The sequence below is a fragment of the Oncorhynchus gorbuscha genome, linkage group LG09 (assembly GCF_021184085.1).
Source record: "Oncorhynchus gorbuscha isolate QuinsamMale2020 ecotype Even-year linkage group LG09, OgorEven_v1.0, whole genome shotgun sequence".
Lineage (NCBI taxonomy): Eukaryota > Metazoa > Chordata > Actinopteri > Salmoniformes > Salmonidae > Oncorhynchus > Oncorhynchus gorbuscha.
Window position 1 is genome coordinate 37,753,084 of NC_060181.1, and position 27,922 is coordinate 37,781,005.

Consider the following 27,922-nt stretch of genomic DNA (forward strand, 5'->3'; position numbering starts at 1 on the left):
CTGACAGCATCGTGTCCTCAATTGGTTAATCGGGCCCTTGATGCACATGTAATGCAACATCTACATTCTTCTGACTTGGAAACAGCCCTCACTTAACTGATGGATTCTAGTGTCCAATTATTGTGCTCGATTGTGAAGTGATTCTTTAGGACTCTCGAAGAAACCTTGTCAAGGTCTCAGTCATTAAGGTCATCTCACAGGGAGGACACGGACACACCTGAAAGAATTCCATTGTCCAGTTTCCTGACAATCATTATAGACATTCATAAATACTCTGGATCAGTGACTTTTCTCAATTGAACGATTCAAGTAAAAACATCATATAACCATTGAGGTCACACTATAGATTCAATTCATTACTAAACAGAGCGGCCATCTTCATAGAGGTGCTTTGTATATTGACATTTTATGAGGATTGAAGCCATTTTACATTTTGGTTGTTGAGCAGAAGCACTTATTCAGAGTGACTTACAGTTGTGAGTGCGTACATTTGCATAATTTTAAGTACTGGTCCCCCCTGGGAATCGAACCCACAATCCTGGCGTTGCAAGTGTCATGCGCTAACAACTGAGCCACATAGGACCTCGTCCTATCCATCCTTAACCTGGTCTATTAAAACCAATATATAGGGTGCCTCCTGAGTGGCGATAAGAAACCCTGCCTCCCGAGTGGTGCAGTGGTCCAAGGCATTGCATCGCAGTGCTAGCTGTGCCACTTGAGATCCTGGTTTGAGTCCAGGCTCTGTCGCAGCCAGCCGTGACCGGGAGACCCATGGGGCAGTGCACAATTGGCCCAGCGTCGTTAGGTTTGACACATTAGTGCGGCTGCTGGGTTTCAGAGGACGCACGGCTCTCAAACTTCGCCTCTCCTGAGTCCGTACAGGAGTTGCAGCGATGGGACAAGACTGTAACTACCAATTGGATACCACAAAATTGAGGAGATAATGGGGTTTAAAATAATCTAGTAAAGTATGAATTATCAGATTTGACCGACTGATTGCTGAAGAACTGTATTACCGTATCTGTTGAAAAATGCTTTTAGACAATGAGTAAACAGACAACCTATACTTCCATCAGTTAATACAGCCCATTTATTAAAGTACAAAGAGCTCGTAGTCATATTTGTGGTGGGATTCAGATACATGATCTTACACACATTCCCTGACACTCAGTGTGTACAATATCATAAAACAAGCATCTATACATCTCTAAACTACTTGCGCATATTGATATCATAACAGCCATGACAAACCGTGGAACAAAACAAGGAGTGAGGAATAATCATAAAATGCTTAATTTACCATAGCATTATTATAACTAAAATTCTATCAGTTCACGGAGCTGTACCATCAACATGCCTAACATTGACCACGTTTACATGCACACCAATATCCACTTATTATTCGGGATACTCAAGTATTCTGTTTTTGAGTTGCTCCATATAAACATCCTAAACATCCCGATTACAATAACCCGAAAAGGTTTGTATCCCGGTTATGAGACACCCGGATAAGAAGGCTGGGACATGCTGATCTTCGACGGGATACTGTAGCATGTAAACATCAAATTCAGTTTACTGTTGTTTTTCGCGGTCTGCGCAGGCTCAGTTTCACATAGCACGGGTGATGTTTTTATCAGATTGTCAAACTCACTTAAATAGGCTACATGTGCAGTTCGATCCATCATAATTCCATAGTAATTTGTTTTGCTGATACTCTGTACCGGACTACATAGCCTACTGGCTTAGGCTACTTTCCCCCATAATTTAGATATATTTCTGCAGGCCATATTACAATTTTTGACATTTGGTAGGCCATTTGTTTGTCTATTATAGTTAGACACTTGTAGCTTCTCTTCTGTCATAACTTGTTGTCCTGGAAGACTAAATAGCGTAGTGCTCACCAGAATAATGTAAACATGGTCAATAATATGGTTGAAGTACCGTGTCAGAATCGCCTTCTCTCCCCAATCCAGACTCCCCAAAATCATAGGTCATCAAAGGGGAGAGCCTTGGTGCACCCTGGGGATTGTAGTCCAGGAAGAACGAGTCTTTAAAGCCTGCTGATTGGTCGGCGGGGCTTTGGGGCGGGTCACTGAGAGGGGCGGTGAGCAGAGAGAGCTCCAGTTGGTCGATGGTGCTGGTCTGGAAGGACTGGTGGGAGGTCACTAGGGACGGGGAGGCTGTAGCCATGGTGTCGAACCTCTGGGGGGCGGGTGAGTTGCTCTGCGACTCGTCGGCTGAGAGGGAACGCCTCAGCTTGGCCCTTGCATTCTGGAACCACACCTGAGAGCGTGTGTGTGTGTGAATGTATAAGAGAGAAATAGAGATGAAAAATCACAATCATTTTAAGCATGACCTCAATGTCCATTGGTGACAGTTTGTCCGCATAATCCTGTACTGATTTTTTGGGGATCTACTCCGGTCAAAATTTGTTCACAGTTAAAATCCTATGTTCTATGTCTCAAACCTGAAGCACTCTCTTGGGCAGACCGGTCCTGTGAGACAGACAGCTCCAATCCTTGCCATCAGGGTTGTGTTTCAGGGCAAAATAGGACTCCATGGCTCTCAACTGTTCGCTGCGGAAACATGTTCTTATTCGCTTAGTCCGCCTGCGGGCCCGGCCACCTGTAACACCATCCTCCAGTCGTGGCTCAGGGCTGCTGACAGACTCCTCCCCTTCTCCTGTATCAAGGTACGTTGATATAGCAGACTGTCCATTTGTAAACGTGAATATCATCTGTCATCTTTGAATAACTCACCTTCTCTCTGCTTGAGGTGGAGCTTGTGAGAGGGTGGCGCACTGCTGTCATCATGGTAATGTGATTGACAGTACAGGCTCTGCCCGTGTTGACTGTATAGGTTTCCAGGCATCAAAGTGACATCACACTCCTATGAAATATAGAATTACCACCATTGATGTAATTAAAACTGGTGCCTGAAGAGAGAGACTTCAATAGCCTCCTGTTATGTTCCTATTAAAGTGTATTCAAGCTTACGTTTGGGCCTCTTGCCTTCGTCAGAGCTTTTAAAAGTGAAAATGTACCCAGATGGACTAATACAGAATTATTTGATTTTATGCATTTCATGTCACCATTACCACAGATTTCTGTAATAAACAAGAATTCTCCCCCCTAGCTTACGGTGGGGGTAATTGCTCCACCTTATACTCGGAAAGGCTTTTTCTCCCCAATTTCGTGGTATCCAATTGGTAGTTACAGTTTTGTCTCATCGCTGCAACTCCCGTACGGACTCGGGAGAGGCGAAGGTCAAAAGCCATGCGTCCTTTGAAAACACAACCCAGCCAAGCCACACTGCTTCTTGACAATGCCCGCTTAATCCGGAAGCCAGCCGCACCAATGAGTCAGAGGAAACGCCGTACACCTGGCAACCGTGTCAGCGTGCATTGAGTCTGGCCCACCATAGGAGTCCCTAGTGTGCGATGGGGCAAGAACATCCCTGCCGGCCAAAGCCTCCCCTAACCCGGACGACGCTGGGTCAATTGTGCACCGCCCCATGGGTATCCCGGTCGCAGCCGAGCTGTGACAGAGCCTGGACTCGAACCGGGATCTCTAGTGGCGCAGCTAGCCCTGCGATGCTGTGCCGTATAGACCACTGCACCACCGAGAGGTGGATTGTGAGTTATGAAAAGACATCCAAAATCTCACACCATTTCTTCTTAATTTTAGTCATTGGAGGATGCAAATTTCTCATTTGGGCCTCGAGCTGAAAAAGTTATACAGAAGTGTCTAGGAGGTAGGGTAGGGGCTAGTGGTCAAAGTAGAATTGGACAGGTACTGCAAGTGCTAATTATAGATCCAAAATAGCTAACCTGGCAGGAAAAGCATTCAGGGTGAAACGTCAGATCACCAGACCTCATGACCATAGCTGACGACGGGATTGGCTGGGAGCAGCGGGCACATCGTCCCACACTGAATAACCTGGCCAATTAGAGAAATAAGATCTCGGTTAGTACTCATCATTCTTGAACAATATGAGGACTGAACATGTCTTTTACAACATTAACATGCTCCACTAAAGGAAATCCTCTTAAACAGAAGAGAAAAGTGTACAAATAGAAGACTGTCGTCAGTAGCCTACAGAGTATTACCGTACAAGAAAATTAAGACGGGACCAAAACAACCAAATGAGTAGTCTGGTGCAGATAAGTAGGTAGAATCAAAGCAACCAGGACACAAGTGTCTAAAATGGGTGAAGACTGGAGTCACCTGCAGTAGTCCTGCTGACAGTAGATGCTGCCGTCACGGCAGTAGAGTGTGAGGTGCGTCTGGAGCTCACACTGGCATTGGCTACAGCGGAGACACGCCTCGTGCCATGCCCGCCCTGCAGCCAATAGGACAAAGCGGTCGCAAACACGTCCCTCGCAGCCGGCACACACCAACGGCTCCTCTACTAAGCCTGTAGCTGGAGACTGCAAAGCAAGAATAGAAAAAGGTTGTTCCAGGTCACAAGGGCTCTGTTGTAATACTTTACAAATGCATCCCTCCTTCCGCCGTTACTTGAGGTAATCACTGATTTGACATGACTGGAGAGGTGTAAACAGACTCATGTCAGATCAATGATTGACGCTAGATAATTTAACAGGGTCATGAAGACACATTTTAGGGTTTCGTGGAGGCCACTGTATATAAAAATAGAGCCACATTTCCTGGTTTCCCTGCAATCACCATTACTTCATCAAACAAGACAACTCAGAATGTAGGTCATGGATTTCCTGCTTACTTTATGTACATAGTGGCTGTGTGGTCTATCAAACAAACTGAATCCTGTTAGCCGAAGCGTGCACATGTACGTTCATTATGTTGAACCCAGTTTATACCCGGAACAGTTTTCAGACATGCGCTACTGGAGCGGTGCAAAAAAGGAGCAAAGCTTCTCTTTTTGGGAAGTCATGAACTATTCATAAAAACGCATAGAAGACAAATGGAGTGTAGGGCCCTTGGACATGCATTGAGACTGTTCTCACATGACTACATTGTAAAACTACTGTCAAAATGTTAATATATTTAGTCAAGAATTTATCCAATTCCATATTATTATTATTTGTTTTACAGATACAATGTTAACATTCCTTAACAGGCAAAAAAAATAATGGGGCATATGCTATTATATAGTCCACATATACAGTACTGTATGGGTTTTTAGCCAACTCCTCTATTGTTGTCATAACATGCATGTATGGACGTCAGAATAGTCTGGGACCAGGCTACAGACATGCATAATTCTTATCATTGCTTCAGGCTAGCTGGGGCTTACACTGGCTTTTGAATGATCCTCTCCTAATTGTCTGCTCCCCTGGTTCACTGACTCCTCCCCCTCATCACCATGGAGGCTGCCATACAATAAGCCCTCCAGGGTGCTGCTGTCCTCTGGTGACATCATGATTGCCCTTGTGACAGAGGGGAAAAGGATGGATATGGATCACATCAAATAACAGACATTTAAAAGAGTGCTTGCTTATTCATTACACGACTTCATTATGTTTATTTCTAACACTATCCTTGCAGTTGATACTTCCATCTCCAATCCTAAAATGCACCTTTTACAAACATTTACAATAGATGCAAGTAGACAATGTGGAATTAGAACGGATTTAGATCTTGGCAAACAAATACATTGCTCTTAACATAACTATTCAATGAATTGGCTTGACCCATGAGCATAAAATGATCTTACCTGACGTGTTGATGTCCTGAAAGAATGCACTTCTTTTGGTTCCCTGAACAATATCCCCTTTAAAATTACAACTTAATGTGGATTATGGCACTTGAATAAACAGTACTATTCTCTGTCCAACCCTTTCTCTTTGACTCCAAAAATCCTCATGTCCACACCATTATTGTGATAATACGCTAAAACAGTGTTCCCGCTCCTCTGTAGTCGTTCAACTGGTGTGCCGTTAACTTTAAACATCGAACTCCCTAAATGTTGCCCGGTGTGATTCTCGGTCCCAAGCGAAGCCTCAGCACACCTGTAAACAGGACCATCAGGAGCAGTTTCAGGCAGGTGTGAGAAGATTGGATTGGCTGTGCTGCCTGCTGGGAAAGCGGGTAGATCAGGGGCCAGGAGGCAGCAGAAAGCTGTCCCAAGAGATCAATTAAAAAAGAGCCAAAAGGGGCATCTTGGAACACCACACCATAGGCTGAAAATACAATGCGACAAAGGCAGTGGATAAAACCACATGCACACAAACACCACAGATGCATGTTAAATTTGGGCATGAAATATAACATGAATAAAATGAATTTCCGGGTTCTAAGTATAGATCTGTAATCCTACAATAGCTGTATGGGAACAGGTATACAAATGTGAGGCATTTCTAATTGTTTATCCTACTGAATAAAAACATTTATTCAAATCCAACAGTACAACATTATTTACAGTAAATCTCATATTTGACCACTATACTTTGGTGGCATGAGGGCCCAAAACACAGATGAACTAAAGCAGTATACCCAAAAGTGTTTTTCCTTCAACGTACAAAAACACCTTTTTCTAAAATCAAAACATTGGTCAACAGTCTTTGCCTGGGTGAGCATTTTGTTATAGAATATACTGAGTTTATAACTGGCATGAACATAATGCATGTGTATTTGGGGCCAATTAGATCCACTGATGCTTTGCATCAAAACATAGCATTGTTAGAGGTCCTCAGCACCCCATGGTCAGTAGTTTAAAACAATATATATTAAAAAGAGGCTATAACAGGCCCACTCCAAGCCACACCGCTCGCTCCTCAATGGCTCATCTGAGTGTTCTCAGAGATTATCCACTCCTCGAATTCGCCGGGCAAGCTGAATGTCACGGGGGAATAGCGTTACACGCTTGGCGTGGATGGTACACAGGTAGGCATCGGAAAACAGTAAAACGAGGAAAGCCTCTGCAGCCTGGAAGAGAAAGAATGGTGTCAAAAGTATGACCAGGAAATGTTCATATTGACAATAGTTAATAAGGATACCATTTTTTTTATATTGCAGATATGTAAATAAAAACTTTTAAAAAATAAGTGTACTATGATGTTATTATTAAACATTTTAAAACTGTAAGAGAAGGGTTTAGAGTATTGATATAACAGTTCTTCAAATAAGCACAGGAGTGGGAACCAACCTACCTCCTGCAATGCCAGAAGAGCATACACCTGCCATCTCATGAAGTCTCTGCTATACGTCTGGCACACCTCCCGAACCTGAGTAGACAACCTGAGTAAACAACCTTGAAATTTGCTTAAGATAAACAATCACTAATAGGAAATATTAACTCGGGGTAGCAACTTTAATTGTAAAAACAAGCATTTTAGTTAATCTTTCTTTTATTGTTTATTCCAAACTAAGACACCACCAGCTTACCAGTCCCTCCAGGATTTTTGCAACACACACACACATACATATATGGAAGAATTATTGATTTTGCTGCAGCAATTCTGACGCCAAAATGCGCTGATGTGTGTCTTCATTGGTCTAAATAGCAAGCCCCCTTTTTGAAGTGCGTGATTGGTCATTTTTATGTGATAATATTGAGATGATTTGACTATTGCATGCAGTAATAGTGATGTGATAGGTCAAATATGCAAGCTCTCGCATAATATGTGGGGAATTGTCGATTTTGCAAAGAAATATGGAATCCTGGAGAGACTTGTTTACCCACATACACAGCAGAGTTCACAGGGCTTTACAGGATTAACTATGCATCATCAACAACAGGCAATGTATTGTTAGAGTGGCAGCATCCATCTAAGAATGTAAGGTGGTTGTAAAATCGGTCCACAGGAGCCATGTGCTAATCAACCTCTACTATGCAAGACAGTGATCCGACAAAGCCAGTGGTATTGTACCAGGCGCGCAAACGGTCCCTTGCGCAAAAGCAAGTCCGTGCTCTTCTGGTACTTGCGAATTTCCATCAGAGCTCGGGTGCCAGGGCGAAACCTCCTCCTCTTTTGCAGGGAGGGAGCTACACCTGCAGGGGCTAGAGAGATCCAAATCATCTTTAAAACAATGAGAACCTGATAATAATAACATATTTATTCATTCCAACACTTTCAACTAGTGGTCACATACATAGCTAAACGAAAAGTTTGCTTCAGTGTCAGGATTGAGAAGGCATGAGTCAACCCACATTTCCCCTCCTCCCCATCTTCCTCACCTGATGGTCCACTCAGCCGTGCTGCCGGTGATGTTGAAGCAGGCGCGGTTGGGGCTGGAGGCCGACGCTTGGGTGTTGCACCCTTGCGCCGGCTTGCAGAAGAGCTGTCAGGATCGCGATGAGGCATGCTCCAATACTAGTTCACAACACTGAGTTAAAGCCACACCTTTGCCTGATGGCAAAGAGAATATGGAGAAAAGATGCATTTAGTGACTTGATGCAGTATTGACCATATAAGTTCTTGGACTTCATCATTAATCTTGCATGTCATCATCACACACCTGACCTGTAAGCCAATAAGTAAAAAGGGTTGGACTCAGACTGGATAAAAAATAAAAAGCATAATTTATGTCTTTATGACAAGGGTAATCAAACTCATTCCATGGAGGGCCTGAGTGTCTGCTGGTTTTTGTTACTTCCTTTCAAAATTGTATCAAATTAAGACCTAGACAACCAGGTGAGGGGAGTTCCTAACTAATTCATGATATTAAATTGCTTAATCGGGTACAAGGAAGGAGGGAAAACCTGCAGACACTCGGCCCTCCATGGAATGAGTGAGGGGTTTCGATTAATCTCGGGTGAGTGCAAGTGTAGGTGTGTTTTGCACTGGCTGAAAGTTGATTGCATTCGATCTGAAGTGAGCCAGGTGCCCCACTCAGGGCGAAGTCAGCACAAAATTAAAAGTTACATAAGTAAGCATTTGTAGTAATGAGTAGGATTTCACATGATTTCAAGTGATTGATTTGATAAAGGTTTTGGGATGGAAAAACGATTTCAGTGTAAACTTAAAACTAAAACCAAATATAAAGTACTTGGAACAAAAATATAAATGCAAAAATTTCAAAGATTTGATCGACTTACAGAAATCAATTAATTTTAATTATTTAATTAGCCAGGCCCACCCAATTAGAATGAGTTTTTTCCCGACAAAAGGTCTCTATTACAGTCAATACTCCTCAGCCCCCCCCCTCCCTCTCAGATGATACCGCAAGGTAAAGAAGCTGGATGTGGAAGTCCTTGGGCTGGCGTGGTTGCACGTGGTCTGCGGTTGTGAGGCCAGTTCCACGCATTGCCAAATTCTTTAAAACGACGTTGGCGGCAGATTATGGTTGAGAAATTAACATTAAAATGATCTTGTAACAGCTCTGGTGGACATTCCTGCAGTCAGCATGACAATTGCACACCCAACTTGAAACGTCTGACATTGTGTTAGAAAACTGCACATTTTTAAAGTGGCCTTTAAATTAGAGAAAAATACGTTTTTTTGTGCTTATGGAAAATTTGAGATTTTTTTTATATTTTAGGTCATGAAACTTGGGACCAGCACTTTACATGTTTATATTTTTGTTCAATGGATGTAGAAAAGATACAAAAAAAATACATTTTTCTTATACTATAATCGTTGAGAACTAACAATCACCGAAATAAAAGCCAAACGGTCACGGGAAATAAATTCCAATGGATTGAACAGTATTGATTTTATTTGTTAAATTCGGAGCAAAAGAACAGCCTTAGACATGTAAAAAGGCAGCATAAGAATTGCAGGAAATTCTTGGCAACTGCTAAATGTTGTCTCAGTTACATGGCAGAATCCCTGGAAATGAGCTCAATTCTGAGACCGCAAGCCTCTCCCCCAAATTTCCGCTCGATAACGTGACCGCCATAGTCCGGTGTACCCACAGGCCAGATTAATCGAACCCCCTTAGTGACACGTGCCATCTTTGAGTGAATGTTGTTATGCTGGGGGAAACCTGGAAACAATGCAAAACATTCACTCAAAGATAGCAGATAGCTAGCGAACTGGCTACACAACAAGCTAACTAGTAAACGGGCATCGGTATGAAAGCAAAGAACTTGTCAAATCAAGAATAACAAAAGTTAGCTAGCTAACTGACAAATTAATTTAAGGGAGGAAAGAAAGCTAGCGATAGTTCTTCAGAGAGCGTTGGGCAGCTAACGTTATATTGAGCAAGCATGCCATATCTAACATTGCAAAAAATGCAGGGCTAGCATAACTTTATGACGTGCAAAAATTACACACTTACCAGCCGACACTCATATTTTCCGTGACCAAAAGACCAGCTCAAAATTCAAACGACGCACGATGGTGTCCTTTTCTTTGCAGAGCCAATGAGATGCATGATTGGCTTGTAAAAACGCCCTGTTTATCGTTACTCCAATGGGTGGTGTTGGAGAAAGTGAAGCTGTTCTTTTGTGGACAAGTAATCACCCGTCATATCGAGCATCTGCTTTTCCATGAGGTAAAGGCATGTATGGTCACTCAGCTGTCTGTTTTGGCCATACAGCATTTACTGCGATCCGGGCCTCTGCAGAAGTCAGGGCATTCATACTTCTTGAGCTTCGCTCAGCAGCGCAGAGCCATCAACCAATTATGTCAATGCGGAGCTATACAGAGCCCTCTGCAACGTTTTTTGGGGGGAAGCAATGACGATGTGGTATGGAGCTTGATTTGGCCTATGCAAGCCTTCTGAGCCTCCGACACTGCGTGTCACACCCTCCATACGGGGCTTCCGGTACACATTGCCAGATCAAGCATAAATCGGTTTCAAAGAACAGTAGTAACGGCATATATAGCAGTAATATGTAATAACTCTAGTAATACAAATGATAGAGACAGAAATATTCAACATGATTAGATTCAGATGTGTGTATGGTTTGGGTGGGGGTTATCACAGTGAGTGCGGTTACGTGCTAATATAATAGTTTGATGAAAACGTTTACATGCTTTGCAAGAAGAACGATTTCCCTAATAAACCTGTTTACATGGACACACCTGAAATCAGGTTACCTGATGGAACTCTGATAAATGCAGAAAATCGCCAATCAAAAATAAACATTCTACCACTATTTTTGGGAGGAATATTTGATTCGGGGGTTTGGACATATATAGGATATAATGTGAAAATTCTAAGCAGGGGTGAAGGCATGGGTGGGCCCACTGGGGAGCCAGGCACTGCAAGGCCCGCCCAATCAGATTGAGCAAAAACAAAAAACATTTTTTATTTTTTTATTCTCCTCTGCATAAATCGGCGTTTAGAAGTAGTTTTCACATTAAAACTTTATATGTCTGAACTCAGAATCAAATATTCTTCCCAAAAATAACATGGTAGAACATTGTTTTGATTGCCAATTTTTTCGCAGCTAGCCTGTCCAAATCGTTCTTCTTGCAAAGCATGTGAACGTTTTAATCAAACTATTACATTAATCTGACTAGCCACAATAGTCACATTATTGTGTGCATGGAACTGTACTCAGTGATGTACTATTGCATGCATGTTCTTGTAGAACCTGCTAATACATGTAGGTCTAATAAAAATGTCTAAATGCATTCATTGTATTTTGGTAGTAAGTACCAGTAAGGCGATCGCAATGCAAATTACCAATGCTTGTTAATGATACTTAATGCCATTATCGTACGTAAGAAATATTTGATTGCCTTTTAATGTTTCATACACTGCAATACTGTTTTGAAAGTAAATTATTGAATTAAAAAAGCTGCCAAGTATGTATAATAAGCTATGCAAAACCCAATGCCGTTATCAATTCACAAGTTCATCTTAGCTATTTAGAATTAATGTAGATACTTTTGCTAATGAGTGTTGGAATTCACAAGTGTGTTTGATGATTCCTGCAGCAGCATACATTTCACTGAGTGTCCATGAGCTGAATTGATTCATCAACAACATCCAGAGGCAGGGGTGTGACAGTCTTTGTCAAAACTGCAGTGGTGCCAGGCTTGTACTTGTACTGCCCTTCTCTGGAAACAGACAGAGAAAGGAAAGAGAGAGAGAGTATATTGTAAATTCCCGTTATGAATAATCAAGTAATATTCACAAAATGTTGTTGGTTGTAGCCCAGTAGAAACTTGTATAGCTCACCTTTTCCCCTTCTGGGCAGGCTGGTCATAGCCCCTAAGGTACTGAACCCCTGCCTGGGTGATGACACACAGGTCCACGTTGCTGCCAGAGCCCAGGTCGCAGAAAATCCCAGCAGTAATGGCATCCTGCACCAGCTTTTTAGCCTCTTCCAGCTGAGCAAGATAGACAATTAAGACAGGTGAGCAATACATTTTATGAAATGAACAACTGTTCAATGAGAATAACTGCATCTCACCTCCATGTTTGGTCTGTATCGGTCCTCAAATATTGAAATAGCTGCCCCTGCTCCTGATCCTGCAAAAACAACGGCAGTAATGTTACCTTATCTAATGTTTCAGTATTCAATACAACTTCAAACCATTAGAAGCTCTTCACACGGCCCAGATTAATTATTTGATGGCAATAGACAATGACCAAAGACAAACAATACAGACAACACTATCTGTGATTACGATGAACTGAAACGCATGGACAGATGGTGCAAAAAAAATCTCCAATGACAGAGAGTCAAGAATTGATGAGATAAACTAAATGGGAGAGCATACCCATGGTAAGAAATGGTAGTTTGTCGTAAGAGCCGTGTGGGTAGACGCTATAGAGGTGAGCGCCAGTCACATCCACACCTCCAACAATCAGAGAGGAGCCAATATGTCCCTGGTACCTGGAGTGGAAGTCACAATTCAGGAGTAGAGCGCTACAATGTAACAGCATCATCAAAATGTTCTTGAAAACTGTTTTTTTGTAATCAAATGAGGGATGTGCTATCATTGACGAAGGCACTGCTGTGTCTGTAATTTTATATTTTGGACTGGAAAGTAACTGGATTGTCAGCATTCAAACTGTGTTATGAGAGTGGCCACTGTAGTGGTCTTATTTTCCCATCGTCACAGACTCATTCATGCTCTCGCTCACCTGAAGAGCATCTGTTTCAGTTGTCGGGTAACCGTGACAACAAGGGGAGGGCGTCCTGTGCTGAGTGAGTGCAGCTCCACATTGGATGACATCATCTGAGTGGTGACTTCTGCATCTGCAGCCACACCTGCTCCACAACAGCTACAATAAAAACTGAGATTAGTGGGTGAAGCATGGTGACTCAAATAGACTTCAACAAAAGCCCCAGTCTTTGCCTACCATTGTGCAGGGGCTGATGCTGATCTACATAGGGGTTACACAAGCTACACTATTATACTGTATGAGGTGTATTCTTTGTGGCACTTACTAAATGTTAGGTGCAATGTAGTGGATCTTCATGCAATTCTTGTCAGCTACCACCATATCATCAGTGGCTCTTGTGTCAGCTCCAAGTATCACCCCATCCTGTGGAGGGAGGAAACCCAAAGTATAATCATACTTAGGGTATTGATTGTGCTGAGCTCAACCCTGAAACAGCTACATCACAGGAAGCGGAAAATGTGTCATGACTGATTCTCACCTTGAAGACTATGCCAGCGATGGTGGTTCCAGTCTTCCTTGCCTTAGGAGAACTGTAACCAAGCTCAGACAAATTCCCTTCCAACACAGCATTCCTGCAAAGTGAGCACTTTTTATGCAATGTTGGGTATATTTAGAGGAACTGGCATTGTGTTAGCCTATGTAGAGCCAGGCCGATATATATCGATTCACTGATATTATCTGCCGATATTGGCCTTTTAACGCTATATCGGTCTATAACCCCACTGATAACCGATATTCAATCAATTGAAAGAAAAAAGGGAATTTCATGCTCATCTGAACACTTGCGGCCATTCTTATGATGTGTCATTATTGTCACAAAGTATGAAATTAACATTTGAAGCAGTTATTGGATAATTGCTCGTTTGGATGGCAGTTTATGAAACTTTGAAACTTTTTAATTTCCCTGCTCTAAAATAGTATGCCAGGAGATATATTGGTATCATGTTTGCTAATCACAGGGCAGGGTTAAAAGTAGAAAAGTGAATTTTCAAAACCTGAAATGAGTTTTTAGCCCAATTCTTGCTCCACACGTCACCGTGAATCTCTGTTTTATCTTTTGATGTCATTGGGTAGAACTTTAACGTTATATTTTTTTCAGACAAAACGTATAAATGTGCTGTTTTCACATATGTTGACAATCCAGAGGCGGCTGGTGGGAGAAGCTATATGAGGACGGGTTCATTGTAAATGTCTGGAACAGACTAAATGGAACTGGGTCAAACATGTGGTTGAGATATGTTTGATACAGTTCTATTCATGCCATTCCAGCCATTACAATAAGCCAATAGTCGCCTCCCACTAGCCTCCTCTGGTTGACACTTGTATTGTGCTGGAGAGAATGAAAATTTGGTTGAAAAGTGGTGGAGTTGCCCTTTAATTGTGCATGAATTGGGTCTTGACTCGAGCCCCTCACATCCACCTCAAGACCTCGAGATCTTTCACAACACTGTGGTACAAACATAACATCTTATTAAACAGAGCTGCCAACTCTCAAGCATTGGCCGTGAGACACATTTGATCCTCTCATGCTCAGACGCCGCACCTCACATCTCACGCATTGAAAAGTACTGGTTTTATTTTTATAGTCACGTCCTGACTAGTAGTGCCTAGTCAGTGTGTTGACTTTTCAACTGTGCTCCGAATGGTTTTTAAATCGGAGCATCTGCGCCTGCAATTTAACATCACGAGCGGAACCTCTATCATTGTCCTATCACAGCACTGTGAGCCACGGCACCTTGAAGCAGATGATTGGTCTAGTTATGTAAGAGACCAAGAGGATTAATCAAGATCAGAGTGGAGCTGGATGGAGAGAGCAGCACAGTAGCACTGTTTTATGTACAATGCCAACAAAATTAGGTTGCTGTTACGCCTCGATCACACCGACAGCATCATTGCGCTAAATGGTACGCAGCATCATCTGGATATGTGTGCAACAAAAGTTTAACATTCACCTTTTACTACCTTTTCTGTCAAGCCGTCTATGCATACAGTTGTATGTATATGTTCAATATATCCAATGTATGCACCACACAGAATGCACCGCAACTGCCTCTGCAACACGATGTTGCAAGGCAAACACAGCATTCCATTGGAAATAAAGGTACTTCTGGTGTACCAAAATGCAATAACGCTATCGGTGTAATCGAGGCGTTACTCCCATGCCTATTGCAGAATGCATCTGTTTGACAGTGTTTACTAAAGTCGATTTAATCCACACTTGCATTTGTCCCCTCGTTTTGGTGATTGGCATTAAGACTGTGCTTCTACACCTGCATTGCTTGCTGTTTGGGGTTTTAGGCTGGGTTTCTGTACAGCACTTTGTGATATCAGCTGATGTACGAAGGGCTATATAAATAAATTTGATTTGATTTGACTGTGACAATGACCTACAGTATGTTTTAGCAGGGAAGGTTTGGTAGCGGGACCTGATGTGTAACTATGCCAGTGTAATCACATATTTGAAATCTGATATGCCTACTTGAGTGTTTGAAAATGAAGTATATGAGGCTATGTATTTTGCAGCCATTCATGGACAGTTTGAATAAGTCCTACAAATAAGCATTGGATATAAAATGCTCCAGGCCTCAAATATAATTTGACATTTTAATATTGTGCGCATGCTAAGCAGAGATGGTAGGGGGACTCACAACACAAACACATCATATAATGTCTATGTAGAGTACAATGATGGCAATGATCTTAAACTAGTGTGCATAAACCACCTGAATAGTGATATTCATTAGATCTTTCTTGAAGGTTTGTGATTGATAATTTAGTTGTTGTTATAATAAGAACATTTAAAAAAAACAGCACTTGGAAAACATAGATTGAGGTGGCGAACCCTCCTGGAGACCAAGCAGGATTTTCTTCCAGACCTGTTTTAAAGAAAGTTCACCCAAATTACAAAATGTATGTCCTTAGCTTGAAAGCAGTCTATTGACAAGGAGACTGAAATCTATGATTTGGTTACCCACTGCCATCAACCATTAATATTTCCTGTGCAGAGCCTTGGGAGTAGTGCAGGAATAACCAACTAGATGCAGCCGCAGGCCGATTTTTTGCCTGGAGCTGATGGTCAGAAAATAATTACAAATCATTTGTAGACTGCGAATTGGCAGCAAGAAGCCCAAACAGATATGTTTGACTAAAACATAAGAATTTCAAACCTTGCTTACATTTATATACGATCACGTGTCTCTCTATTGTGCGTGGGAATACTTGGGAACAGACTTCTTAAATTAAGATCACCTGGAGATGAATTCCTGATGATTTTAGTCTTTTATGTCCTACAATGGAAATTTGGGGGGACAAATAAAACCACCCGCGGGCCAAATTTAGCCCTTGGCACATGTCATGTACTTTCCACCTGAGAGCGAACAGTCCCTGCTTCCAACCTTCCCACGGTTTCTCCCATTTGCCTGTTTCCTCATCTCATTACTGTCTGAATAATCTGTCAAACCACCTCAAAAAAATATATATTAGCATACTTTAAATGTAATCCCAAAGATCTCAAAGTTGTACAATTGAGTGTTTATTGTTCAAAGCATCTTGAATACACCTGACCTGTGGTTTTATTTTATTTTCCAGCCTGGTCATACAGTAGGCCTAAGCCCTGTCAAAATACGTAGAATTGCAGGACATTAGCTTTAAAACTGTAAAACCTGTCTAGGGGTTGTGCCAGAGGGTAATGAAAGTCACTCCAAGCTTTCTTACAAAGCTGACGGCCCTGATTACTTTAAAGATTTGTTCGTCGTTGCAGTAAATGTTTATCAAATCACCATGTGGGCCTCAGAGAAATTAACTCACCTGCGAGTGTTTTCGAAGGAAAAACCAGCGCTTTGAGGTTGGCAAGGTCGAGAATTACTGAGCATCTTCAATCAAGATGGGCGAACGAATCCACAAACCGAGACCCCTTGTGAAAGGTGAGACAGCTTACTGCACTTTACTTTTCTACCCCTATTACTTTGTTAAACGCTGTCAATGTAAACTGTCTTAGCTAAATGTGTCAGCGTTTAGTGGGGAGAACTCTTTCACTTTCAATTTTAACACATCATAGCCTCAGACGAATCAAAATACCATACAGGCCAGGGAGAACAAAAGGGAAATGGCAAGAAGGGATACAGCTTTTGTTAAGTTAACGTCAAATGTAGTTTTTTTTGTTGCATTTTTGCAACCCATTTCCTAACATTAACCTAATTCCCCTAACCTGCTGCGTAAACTCTAACCTGCTGCGTAAGTTCTAACCTGCTACGAAAAGTCAAATCTGACAAACTGTTTACCATCTTGTCAAAACCGAACAAAATGGATTCTCAATGGCTGATAGGAACGGGATCCTTGGGCCGTCCTAACTCGGATGTTTTAAAATGGTTAAGGTTAACTAAGGGTTAAGGTTAGGTAAGGGTTACGACTAGGGTACGGCTGAAGTTTAGAGATGTCTGAAGGATAACACTAACGTTGTAGGATCACAACCAGCTGTTTGGAAAATGAACAGCTGTATAATTGGTGCAAAAGGTATTGAAATATAGAAAATAAAACGAAAGAAGCAATGAAGACGGGCGAAGTGTGAATAGGCCTACTTTTATATGCATGTCTATGGCGTGTAAAAAAAAGTAATGTCCTCTATGGTCATACTATCAGTAGACTATCAATGGCATATCCTAGGCCATTTGCACCATTATCAGTTTGTGGAGTGTGGAACATTTACATTTAAGTCATTTAGCAGACGCTCTTATCCAGAGCGACTTACAAATTGGTGCATTCACCTTATGACATCCAGTGGAACAACCACTTTACAATAGTGCATCTAAATATTTTAAGGGGGGAGGGGGGTGAGAAGGATTACTTTATCCTATCCTAACATTCCTTAAAGAGGTGGGGTTTCAGGTGTCTCCGGAAGGTGGTGATTGACTCCGCTGTCCTGGCGTCGTGAGGGAGTTTGTTCCACCATTGGGGAGCCAGAGCAGCGAACAGTTTTGACTGAGCTGAGCGGGAACTGTACTTCCTCAGTGGTAGGGAGGCGAGCAGGCCAGAGGTGGATGAACGCAGTGCCCTTATTTGGGTGTAGGGCCTGATCAGAGCCTGGAGGTACTGAGGTGCCGTTCCCCTCACAGCTCCGTAGGCAAGCACCATGGTCTTGTAGCGGATGCGAGCTTCAACTGGAAGCCAGTGGAGAGAGCGGAGGAGCGGGGTGACGTGAGAGAACTTGGGAAGGTTGAACACTAGACGGGCTGCGGCGTTCTGGATGAGTTGTAGGGGTTTAATGGCACAGGCAGGGAGCCCAGCCAACAGCGAGTTGCAGTAATCCAGACGGGAGATGACAAGTGCCTGGATTAGGACCTGCGCCGCTTCCTGTGTGAGGCAGGGTCGTACTCTGCGGATGTTGTAGAGCATGAACCTACAGGAACGGGCCACCGCCTTGATGTTAGTTGAGAACGACAGTTTGTTGTCCAGGATCACGCCAAGGTTCTTAGCGCTCTGGGAGGAGGACACAATGGAGTTGTCAACCGTGATGGCGAGATCATGGAACGGGCAGTCCTTCCCCGGGAGGAAGAGCAGCTCCGTCTTGCCGAAGTTCAGCCTGAGGTGGTGATCCGTCATCCACACTGATATGTCTGCCAGACATGCAGAGATGCGATTCGCCACCTGGTCATCAGAAGGGGGAAAGGAGAAGATTAATTGTGTGTCGTCTGCATAGCAATGATAGGAGAGACCATGTGAGGTTATGACAGAGCCAAGTGACTTGGTGTATAGCGAGAATAGGAGAGGGCCTAGAACAGAGCCCTGGGGGACACCAGTGGTGAGAGCGCGTGGTGAGGAGACAGATTCTCGCCACGCCACCTGGTAGGAGCGACCTGTCAGGAAGGACGCAATCCAAGCGTGGGCCGCGCCGGAGATGCCCAACTCGGAGAGGGTGGAGAGGAGGATCTGATGGTTCACAGTATCGAAGGCAGCCGATAGGTCTAGAAGGATGAGAGCAGAGGAGAGAGAGTTAGCTTTAGCGGTGCGGAGCGCCTCCGTGATACAGAGAAGAGCAGTCTCAGTTGAATGACTAGTCTTGAAAACTGACTGATTTGGATCAAGAAGGTCATTCTGAGAGAGATAGCGGGAGAGCTGACCAAGGACGGCACGTTCAAGAGTTTTGGAGAGAAAAGAAAGAAGGGATACTGGTCTGTAGTTGTTGACATCGGAGGGATCGAGTGTAGGTTTTTTCAGAAGGGGTGCAACTCTCGCTCTCTTGAAGACGGAAGGGACGTAGCCAGCGGTCAGGGATAAGTTGATGAGCGAGGTGAGGTAAGGGAGAAGGTCTCCGGAAATGGTCTGGAGAAGAGAGGAGGGGATAGGGTCGAGCGGGCAGGTTGTTGGGCGGCCGGCCGTCACAAGACGCGAGATTTCATCTGGAGAGAGAGGGGAGAAAGAGGTCAGAGCACAGGGTAGGGCAGTGTGAGCAGAACCAGCGGTGTTGTTTGACTTAGCAAACGAGGATCGGATGTCGTCGATCTTCTTTTCAAAATGGTTGACGAAGTCATCTGCAGAGAGGGAGGAGGGGGAGGAGGATTCAGGAGGGAGGAGAATGTGGCAAAGAGCTTCCTAGGGTTAGAGGCAGATGCTTGGAATTTAGAGTGGTAGAAAGTGGCTTTAGCAGCAGAGACAGAGGAGGAAAATGTAGAGAGGAGGGAGTGAAAGGATGCCAGGTCCGCAGGGAGGCGAGTTTTCTTCCATTTCCGCTCGGCCTTCCGGAGCCCTGTTCTGTGAGCTCGCATTGAGTCGTCAAGCCACGGAGCGGGAGGGGAGGACCGAGCCGGCCTGGAAGATAGGGGACATAGAGAGTCAAAGGATGCAGAAAGGGAGGAGAGGAGGGTTGAGGAGGCAGAATCAGGAGATAGGTTGGAGAAGGTTTGAGCAGAGGGAAGAGATGATAGGATGGAAGAGGAGAGAGTAGCGGGGGAGAGAGAGCGAAGGTTGGGACGGCGCGATACCATCCGAGTAGGGGCAGTGTGGGAAGTGTTGGATGAGAGCGAGAGGGAAAAGGATACAAGGTAGTGGTCGGAGACTTGGAGGGGAGTTGCAATGAGGTTAGTGGAAGAACAGCATCTAGTAAAGATGAGGTCGAGCGTATTGCCTGCCTTGTGAGTAGGGGGAAGGTGAGAGGGTGAGGTCAAAAGAGGAGAGGAGTGGAAAGAAGGAGGCAGAGAGGAATGAGTCAAAGGTAGACGTGGGGAGGTTAAAGTCGCCCAGAACTGTGAGAGGTGAGCCGTCCTCAGGAAAGGAGCTTATCAAGGCATCAAGCTCATTGATGAACTCTCCGAGGGGACCTGGAGGGCGATAAATGATAAGGATGTTAAGCTTGAAAGGGCTGGTAACTGTGACAGCATGAAATTCAAAGGAGGCGATAGACAGATGGGTAAGGGGAGAAAGAGAGAATGACCACATGGGAGAGATAAGGATCCCTATGCCACCACCCCGCTGACCAGAAGCTCTCGGGGTGTGCGAGAACACGTGGGCGGACGAAGAGAGAGCAGTAGGAATAGCAGTGTTATCTGTGGTGATCCATGTTTCTGTCAGTGCCAAGAAGTCGAGGGACTGGAGGGAGGCATAGGCTGAGATGAACTCTGCCTTGTTGGCTGCAGATCGGCAGTTCCAGAGGCTACCGGAGACCTGGAACTCCACGTGGGTCGTGCGCGCTGGGACCACCAGATTAGGGTGGCAGCGGCCACGCGGTGTGGAGCGTTTGTATGGTCTGTGCAGAGAGGAGAGAACAGGGATAGACAGACACATAGTTGACAGGCTACAGAAGAGGCTACGCTAATGCAAGGAGATTGGAATGACAAGTGGACTACACGTCTCGAATGTTCAGAAAGTTAAGCTTACGTAGCAAGAATCTTATTGACTAAAATGATTAAAAATGATACAGTACTGCTGAAGTAGGCTAGCTGGCAGTGGCTGCGTTATTGACTTTGTAGGCTAGCTGACAGTGGCTGCGTTGTTGACACTACACTAATCAAGTCGTTCCGTTGAGTGTAGTAGTTTCTACAGTGCTGCTATTCGGGGCTAGCTGGCTAGCTAGCAGTGTTGATTACGTTACGTTGCGTTAAAAGAACGACAATAGCTGGCTAGCTAACCTAGAAAATCGCTCTAGACTACACAATTATCTTTGATACACAGACGGCTATGTAGCTAGCTATGTAGCTAGCTACGATCAAACAAATCAAACCGTTGTGTTGTAATGAAATGAAATGAAAAATGTGATACTACCTGTGGAGCGAAGCGGAATGCGACCGGGTTGTTGAGTGCGGAAGTTCTATTCAGTAGACGTTGGCTAGCTGTTGGCTAGCTAGCAGTGTCTCCTACGTTAAGGACGACAAATAGCTGGCTAGCTAACCTCGGTAAATTAAGATAATCACTCTAAGACTACACGCTCTAAACTACACAATTATCTTGGATACGAAGACAGCAAAGACAACTATGTAGCTAGCGAACACTACACTAATCAAGTCGTTCAGTTGAGTGTAATAGTTTCTACAGTGCTGCTATTCGGTAGACGGTGGACGTTTGCTAGCTGGCTAGCTGCTGGGCAGATAGCAGTGTAGACTACGTTAGGACGACGAAATACGAAGTTGCAATAGAAGTGCTGACTGTTTCACTTTGTTGTCCTCTTTCTTTTCCTTTTTCTTCTGTCCTTCTTTTGTCCTTCTTTTGTCCTTATTTTGTCTTCCTTTCTTCTGTTAACTAGATATATATATATATATATATATATTTTTTTTTGGAACATGTTATGGAAATGACAAGGCCAGTGTAAATATGCTGTATGTTTAGTATTAGTTTAAAATACAAAACAGTTTCTTAACATAATTATATGTAGGGTAAAGGGAACTTTCATTCTATTTTCTTGCACTTGGTCTTTGTTGCTCAGGGGAGAATGGACATCAGTTCTCTGCCTGGTAGCAGATACACACATGGGAAACAACATCCTGCGCAGGGAGAAGTCCAAGGAGAAAGCCCCATATTTCAGGAGACTTGGATTCATAGCAGGTATACAGTCCCTTCAGAAAATATTCACACCCCTTGACTTTTTCCACATTTTGTTGTGTTACAGCCTGATTTAAAATGGATTAAATTGAGATTTTTTTCCTCACTTGCCCATCCTGCCCTGCCTATCTAAGGTCTTCGAAAGCCAAGTCAACAAACAGGTCACTGACCATCTCGAATCCCACCGTACCTTCTCCGCTATGCAATCTGGTTTCCGAGCCGGTCACGGGTGCACCTCAGCCACACTCAAGGTACTAAACGACATCATAACCGCCATCGATAAAAGACAGTACTGTGCAGCCGTCTTCATCGACCTTGCCAAGGCTTTCGACTCTGTCAATCACCATATTCTTATCGGCAGACTCAGTAGCCTCGGTTTTTCGGATGACTGCCTTGCCTGGTTCACCAATTACTTTGCAGACAGAGTTCAGTGTGTCAAATCGGAGGGCATGTTGTCCGGTCCTCTGGCAGTCTCTATGGGGGTGCCACAGGGTTCAATTCTCGGGCCGACTCTTTTCTCTGTATATATCAATGATGTTGCTATTGCTGCGGGCGATTCCCTGATCCACCTCTACGCAGACGACACCATTGTATACACTTTCGGCCCGTCATTGGACACTGTGCTATCTAACCTCCAATCGAGCTTCAATGCCATACAACACTCCTTCCGTGGCCTCCAACTGCTCTTAAACGCTAGTAAAACCAAATGCATGCTTTTCAACCGATCGCTGCCTGCACCCGCATGCCCGACTAGCATCACCACACTGGATGGTTCCGACCTTGAATATGTGGACACCTATAAGTACCTAGGTGTCTGGCTAGACTGCAAACTCTCCTTCCAGACCCATATCAAACATCTCCAATCGAAAATCAAATCAAGAATCGGCTTTCTATTCCGCAACAAAGCCTCCTTCACTCACGCTGCCAAGCTTACCCTAGTAAAACTGACTATCCTACCGATCCTCGACTTCGGCGACGTCATCTACAAAATTGCCTCCAACACTCTACTCAGCAAACTGGATGCAGTTTATCACAGTGCCATCCGTTTTGTCACTAAAGCACCTTATACTACCCACCACTGCGACTTGTATGCTCTAGTCGGCTGGCCCTCGCTACATATTCATCGCCAGACCCACTGGCTTCAGGTCATCTACAAGGCCATGCTAGGCAAAGCTCCTCCTTATCTCAGCTCACTGGTCACGATGGCAACACCCATCCGTAGCACGCGCTCCAGCAGGTGTATCTCATTGATCATCCCTAAAGCCAACACCTCATTCAGCCGCCTTTCGTTCCAGTACTCTGCTGCCTGTGACTGGAACGAATTGCAAAAATCGCTGAAGTTGGAGACTTTTATCTCCCTCACCAACTTCAAACATCAGCGAGCTGAGCAGCTAACCGATCGCTGCAGCTGTACATAATCTATTGGTAAATAGCACACCCATTTTCACCTACCTCATCCCCACAGTTTTTATTTATTTACTTTTCTACTCTTTTGCACACCAATATCTCTACCTGTACATGATCATCTGATCATTTATCACTCCAGTGTTAATCTGCAATATTGTAATTATTCGCCTACCTCCTCATGCCTTTTGCACACATTGTATATAGACTCCCCTTTTTTCTCTGTGTTATTGACTTGTTAATTGTTTACTCCATGTGTAACTCTGTGTTGTCTGTTCACACTGCTATGCTTTATCTTGGCCAGGTCGCAGTTGCAAATGAGAACCTGTTCTCAACTAGCCTACCTGGTTAAATAAAGGTGAAAAAAATAAAAAATAAAACTCTGTGCAATAAGAGTTTAACATGAGTTTTGAATGATTACCTCATCTCTGTACCCCATTCATACAATAATATGTAAGGTCCCTCAGTCAATCAGTGAATTTCAAACAGATTCAACCACAAAAACCAAGGAGGTTTTCCAATGCCTCGTGTAACAGTATAACTTTAGACCGTCCCCTCGCCCATACCCGGGCGTGAACCAAGGGACCCTCTGCACACATCAACAACAGTCACCCACGAAGCATCGTTACCCATCGCTCCACAAAAGACGCGGCCCTTGCAGAGCAAGGGGAACTACTACTTCAAGGTCTCAGAGCAAGTGACGTCACCGATTGAAACGCTATTTAGCCGAACACCGCTAACTAGCTAGCCATTTCACATCCGTTACACTCGCAAAGAGTATTGTAATGACCTGACTAGATCATAAATTAACAATTGTCCAGACAGAGGCTTGAGTTTACGAATTGACGGTTTATTACACCAACTTTACACAGGCTACTGTTTGGGCCGTAGCACACGCCAAATAGATGACAGATAACCCACAAGCCAATCGTGACCTTCTCTTGTGAAACCCAGACGTAAGAGAGAGAGAACAAAGGCTGAACCTGGTCTTAATTTCCAATGCTCCACCCCCCTGCCCAACCCCCCTCCACGCCACTCCGCCAACCACTAGGATGCCCGGCATCAGAACATTCCAGGCATTCCCGTGATTGGCAGATAGCAGGTTGATTGACAGGTCGGACCCCGCGAACACCGGGTACTGGTCAGTACAACTCAACCACCTCAACCACACATAACACACAGCTGTCTGTGCGGGTCGCTACAGTATGTATTGCTAGATGGGTTCAAAAATTACAAAAGTAAACATTGAATAACCCTTTCAGCATGGTGAAGTTATTAATTATACTTTGGATGGTGTATCAATACACCCAGTCACTACAAATATACAGGTGTCCTTCTGAACTCAGTTCCCAGAGAGGAAGGAAACCGCTCAGGCTACCTTGGTTAGCGCGTACTGCGCCCGACCCGTCACAGGAGTCGCTAGTGCGCGATGAGACAAGGATATCCCTACCGGCCAAACCCTCCCTAACCCGGACGACGCTAGGCCAACTGTGCATCGCCCCATGGACCTCCCGGTCATGGCCGGTTGCGACAGAGTCTGGGCTAGAACCCATCGTCTCTGGTGGCACAGCGACCACTGCGCCACCCGGGAGGCCTCACATACAGAGTTTAATGGCTATGGTGAGACAACTGAGGATGGATCAACCACATTGTAGTTATCCTACAATACTAACTTAATTAACAGAGTGAAAAGGAGGAAGTCTGTACAGAATAAAACATATTCCAAAATATGCATCCTGTTTGCAACAAGGCACTAAAGTAATACTGCATAAAAAATGTCATGTTTTGGCCGCGACCGGGAGGTCTGTGGGGCAACGCACAATTGGCCTAGCATCGTCCGGATTAGGGAGGGCTTGGCCGGTAGGGATATCCTTGTCTCATTGCGCACCAGCGACTCCTGTGGCGGGCCGGGCGCAGTGCATGCTAACCAAGGTTGCCAGGTGCACGGTGTTTCCTCGGACACATTGGTGCGGCTGGCTTCCGGGTTGGATGCGCGCTGTGTTAAGAAGCAGTGCGGCTTGGTTGGGTTGTGTATCGGAGGACGCATGACTTTCAACCTTCGTCTCTCCTGAGCCCGTACGGGAGTTGTAGCGATGAGACAAGATAGTAGCTACTAAAACAATTGGATACCATGAAATTGGGGAGAAAAAGGGGTCAAATTTCAAACAAAAAACAAACAAAAATGGGATGTTTGGAGAAAATTCAATACAACAAATTAGAGTATCATTCTCCGTATTTTCATGCATAGTGGTGGCTTCATCATGGGAAAGGGTGATACCTAGTCAGTTGTACAACTGAATGCACTCAAGTGAAATGTGTCTTCCGCATTTAACCTAACCCCTCTGAATCTGTTATGGGTGAGCTTGTAATCATTAAGGACTAGAGAGTTCTTCAAGCTAAAAAAAAGAAACCGAATGGAGCTAATCACAAAATCCTAGAGGACAATCTGGTTCCGTCTGCTTTCCACCAGACACTGGGAGAAAAATTGACCCGTCAGCAGGACAAGAACCTCAAACACAATGCCAAATCTACACTGGATTTGCTTACCAAGAAGACAGTGAATGTCCCGGAGTGGCCGTGTTACAGTTTTGACTTAAATCTATGGCAAGACTTGAGAATGGTTGTCTAGCAATGATCAACCAATTTGACAGCATTTTAAGAATTTTGAAAAGAATGGGAAAATATTGTACTATCCAAGTGTGCAAAGCTCTTAGAGACTTCCCCAGAAAGACTCTGCCAAAGGTGATTCTAACATGTATTGACTCAGGGGTGTGAATACTTATGTAAATTAGATATCTGTATTTCATTTTCAATACATTTACAAACATATGGGGTATTGTGTGTAGATGGTTGAGAAAAAAATATTTAATCCATTTTGAATTCTGTCTGTAACACGTGTAATAAGTCAAGGGCTATGAACACTTTCTGAAAGCACTGTATGTGTAGCTAGGGTGTGGTTTATTTGGGACAATACCCCACTACTGGTCAAATTGGAAATTGTGTCCCCCTCTGGCTGTGTAACCAAATGCTGATATTTTTCCACAAATTGAGCTTTTGACCTATCACATCAGATCTTATTCAGAGCTGATCTGATTGGTCAAAAGACCAATTGGTGAAAAAAATATCAGAATTGTCTGGCTGTGCTTTGAGAGGCTAGTCAAAGACTACATCACCTTTTCCATCCCTGACACACTAGACCTTCTCCAATTCGCCTACCACACCGACAGATCCACGGTATCGCCATTGTACTGCACACTACCGTCACCCACCTGGAAAAAAAAGGAATGCATGTGAGGATGCTGTTTATAAACTACGTCTTGGCCTTCAATACAATTATGCCTTCTAAGCTCACCACAAAGCTTGCGGGTCTGAACTTCTACCTATGCAACTGGGTCCTAGACTTCATGACGGGCTGTCCCCAGGTGGTGAAGGTAGGCAACATTACCTCCTCGACACTGATCCTCAAAACGGGGGCCCCACAGTTGTGCATCCTCAGTCCCCTCCTGTATATCCATGACTCCATGGCCTCACACAGTTCCAACTCCATCATCAAGTTCGCTGATGACACAACAGTAGTAGGCCTGATTACCAACAAGATGGCCTACAGAGAGGAGGTAGGCACTGATGGTGTGGTGCCAGGTAAACAACCCCTCCCTCAACGACTGCAAATCAAAGGAGCTGATTGTGGACTTCTGGAGGAACCAGGCTGGGCGCACCCTATAGTCATCAATGGGGCCACCGTGGAGACTGTCAAAAACGTAAAGTTCCTCAGCGTACACATCAGCTGGGAGCTGAAATGTGAAGGCACGACAGCGACTCTTCAACCTCAGGAAGCTGAAGAAATTCAGCCTGTCCCCTAAGGGTCCACAGGACGTCCATCGAGCATGCTGTACCACAGCGCCGATAAAGGCCGATATCCATCCAGACATTTGCCACCTAGGAAATGTGTATCACTGAACCTTCTCAAATAGTAGTTGAGGACCCCTGCTCTAGTGGCTTGATAGGGAACGTGAAGCAGAGGACACCACACTGATGTATGTCTCTATGTTCATTTCCTTCCCCTGCTCCAGCATTACAATTAGTAGCTCATTAATGTTGAAGCAGGCCTACATTTTGAGTTTGGCAATTCAGCACTGAGAGCTGTCCATGTGCAACAGTGTCAACAGTATTCATAGGCTACTGTTTAGTTGAAAAACATGCGAAAGAGGGATTCCACTAGGCCATTATGCAACTACATTGAGGGCAACCGTTTCCAATCAACACAAAATACCACATTTTTCTAATGTAGTAATATAACAGTAGCATGACAAAAAAGACTGCAAATCTTAACACCCATACTGTTACGGGACTAATTGGTAATGGAACCATAAACCTGTGATCTCTTTCTGTCCCTGATGCAGTTTGGGGCATCTGTGTGTGCTACTGGCTACCTGACTGTGGCTCTTGGAGACTAAGGGCCCCAAGGAATCCTCTAAACCTCT

The 27,922-nt window shown here is 44.1% G+C and overlaps 3 protein-coding genes across 5 annotated transcripts; all 3 read right to left on the bottom strand.

The window, feature by feature from the left end:
* Positions 1-1,072: 1,072 nt before the first annotated feature.
* LOC124043514 (LIM/homeobox protein Lhx9-like) lies at positions 1,073-6,240 on the bottom strand. 2 transcript variants are annotated; one of them, XM_046362186.1, is made up of 7 exons: positions 5,695-6,240; positions 5,275-5,407; positions 4,227-4,429; positions 3,830-3,938; positions 2,760-2,889; positions 2,468-2,682; positions 1,073-2,283 (listed from the first exon to the last, which is right to left on the bottom strand). In XM_046362186.1, exons 2-7 carry the CDS (start codon positions 5,398-5,400, stop codon positions 1,921-1,923), a joined length of 1,146 nt encoding a protein of 381 aa, XP_046218142.1. In that variant the 5' UTR covers positions 5,401-5,407; positions 5,695-6,240; the 3' UTR covers positions 1,073-1,920. The 2 variants fall into 2 exon arrangements, with proteins under 2 accessions (XP_046218142.1, XP_046218141.1); XM_046362185.1 differs by having other exon boundaries at positions 5,275-6,240.
* Positions 6,241-6,348: 108 nt separating this feature from the next.
* On the bottom strand, positions 6,349-11,465 carry LOC124043516 (histone H3-like centromeric protein A). Of its 2 annotated transcripts, none has more exons than XM_046362188.1 (5): positions 10,203-11,465; positions 8,158-8,329; positions 7,850-7,980; positions 7,130-7,204; positions 6,349-6,905 (listed from the first exon to the last, which is right to left on the bottom strand). In XM_046362188.1, the coding sequence occupies exons 2-5, from the start codon at positions 8,282-8,284 to the stop codon at positions 6,777-6,779; spliced, it is 462 nt and encodes a 153-aa protein (XP_046218144.1). In that variant the 5' UTR covers positions 8,285-8,329; positions 10,203-11,465; the 3' UTR covers positions 6,349-6,776. The 2 variants fall into 2 exon arrangements, with proteins under 2 accessions (XP_046218144.1, XP_046218145.1); XM_046362189.1 differs by lacking the exon at positions 10,203-11,465 and adding an exon at positions 8,439-8,682.
* Positions 11,466-11,603: 138 nt separating this feature from the next.
* LOC124043515 (proteasome subunit beta type-7-like) lies at positions 11,604-17,267 on the bottom strand. Its single transcript, XM_046362187.1, has 8 exons — positions 16,818-17,267; positions 13,489-13,582; positions 13,276-13,373; positions 12,969-13,109; positions 12,602-12,717; positions 12,292-12,350; positions 12,057-12,208; positions 11,604-11,935 (listed from the first exon to the last, which is right to left on the bottom strand). Exons 1-8 carry the CDS (start codon positions 16,880-16,882, stop codon positions 11,824-11,826), a joined length of 837 nt encoding a protein of 278 aa, XP_046218143.1. The 5' UTR covers positions 16,883-17,267; the 3' UTR covers positions 11,604-11,823.
* Between the last annotated feature and the right edge of the window lie 10,655 nt (positions 17,268-27,922).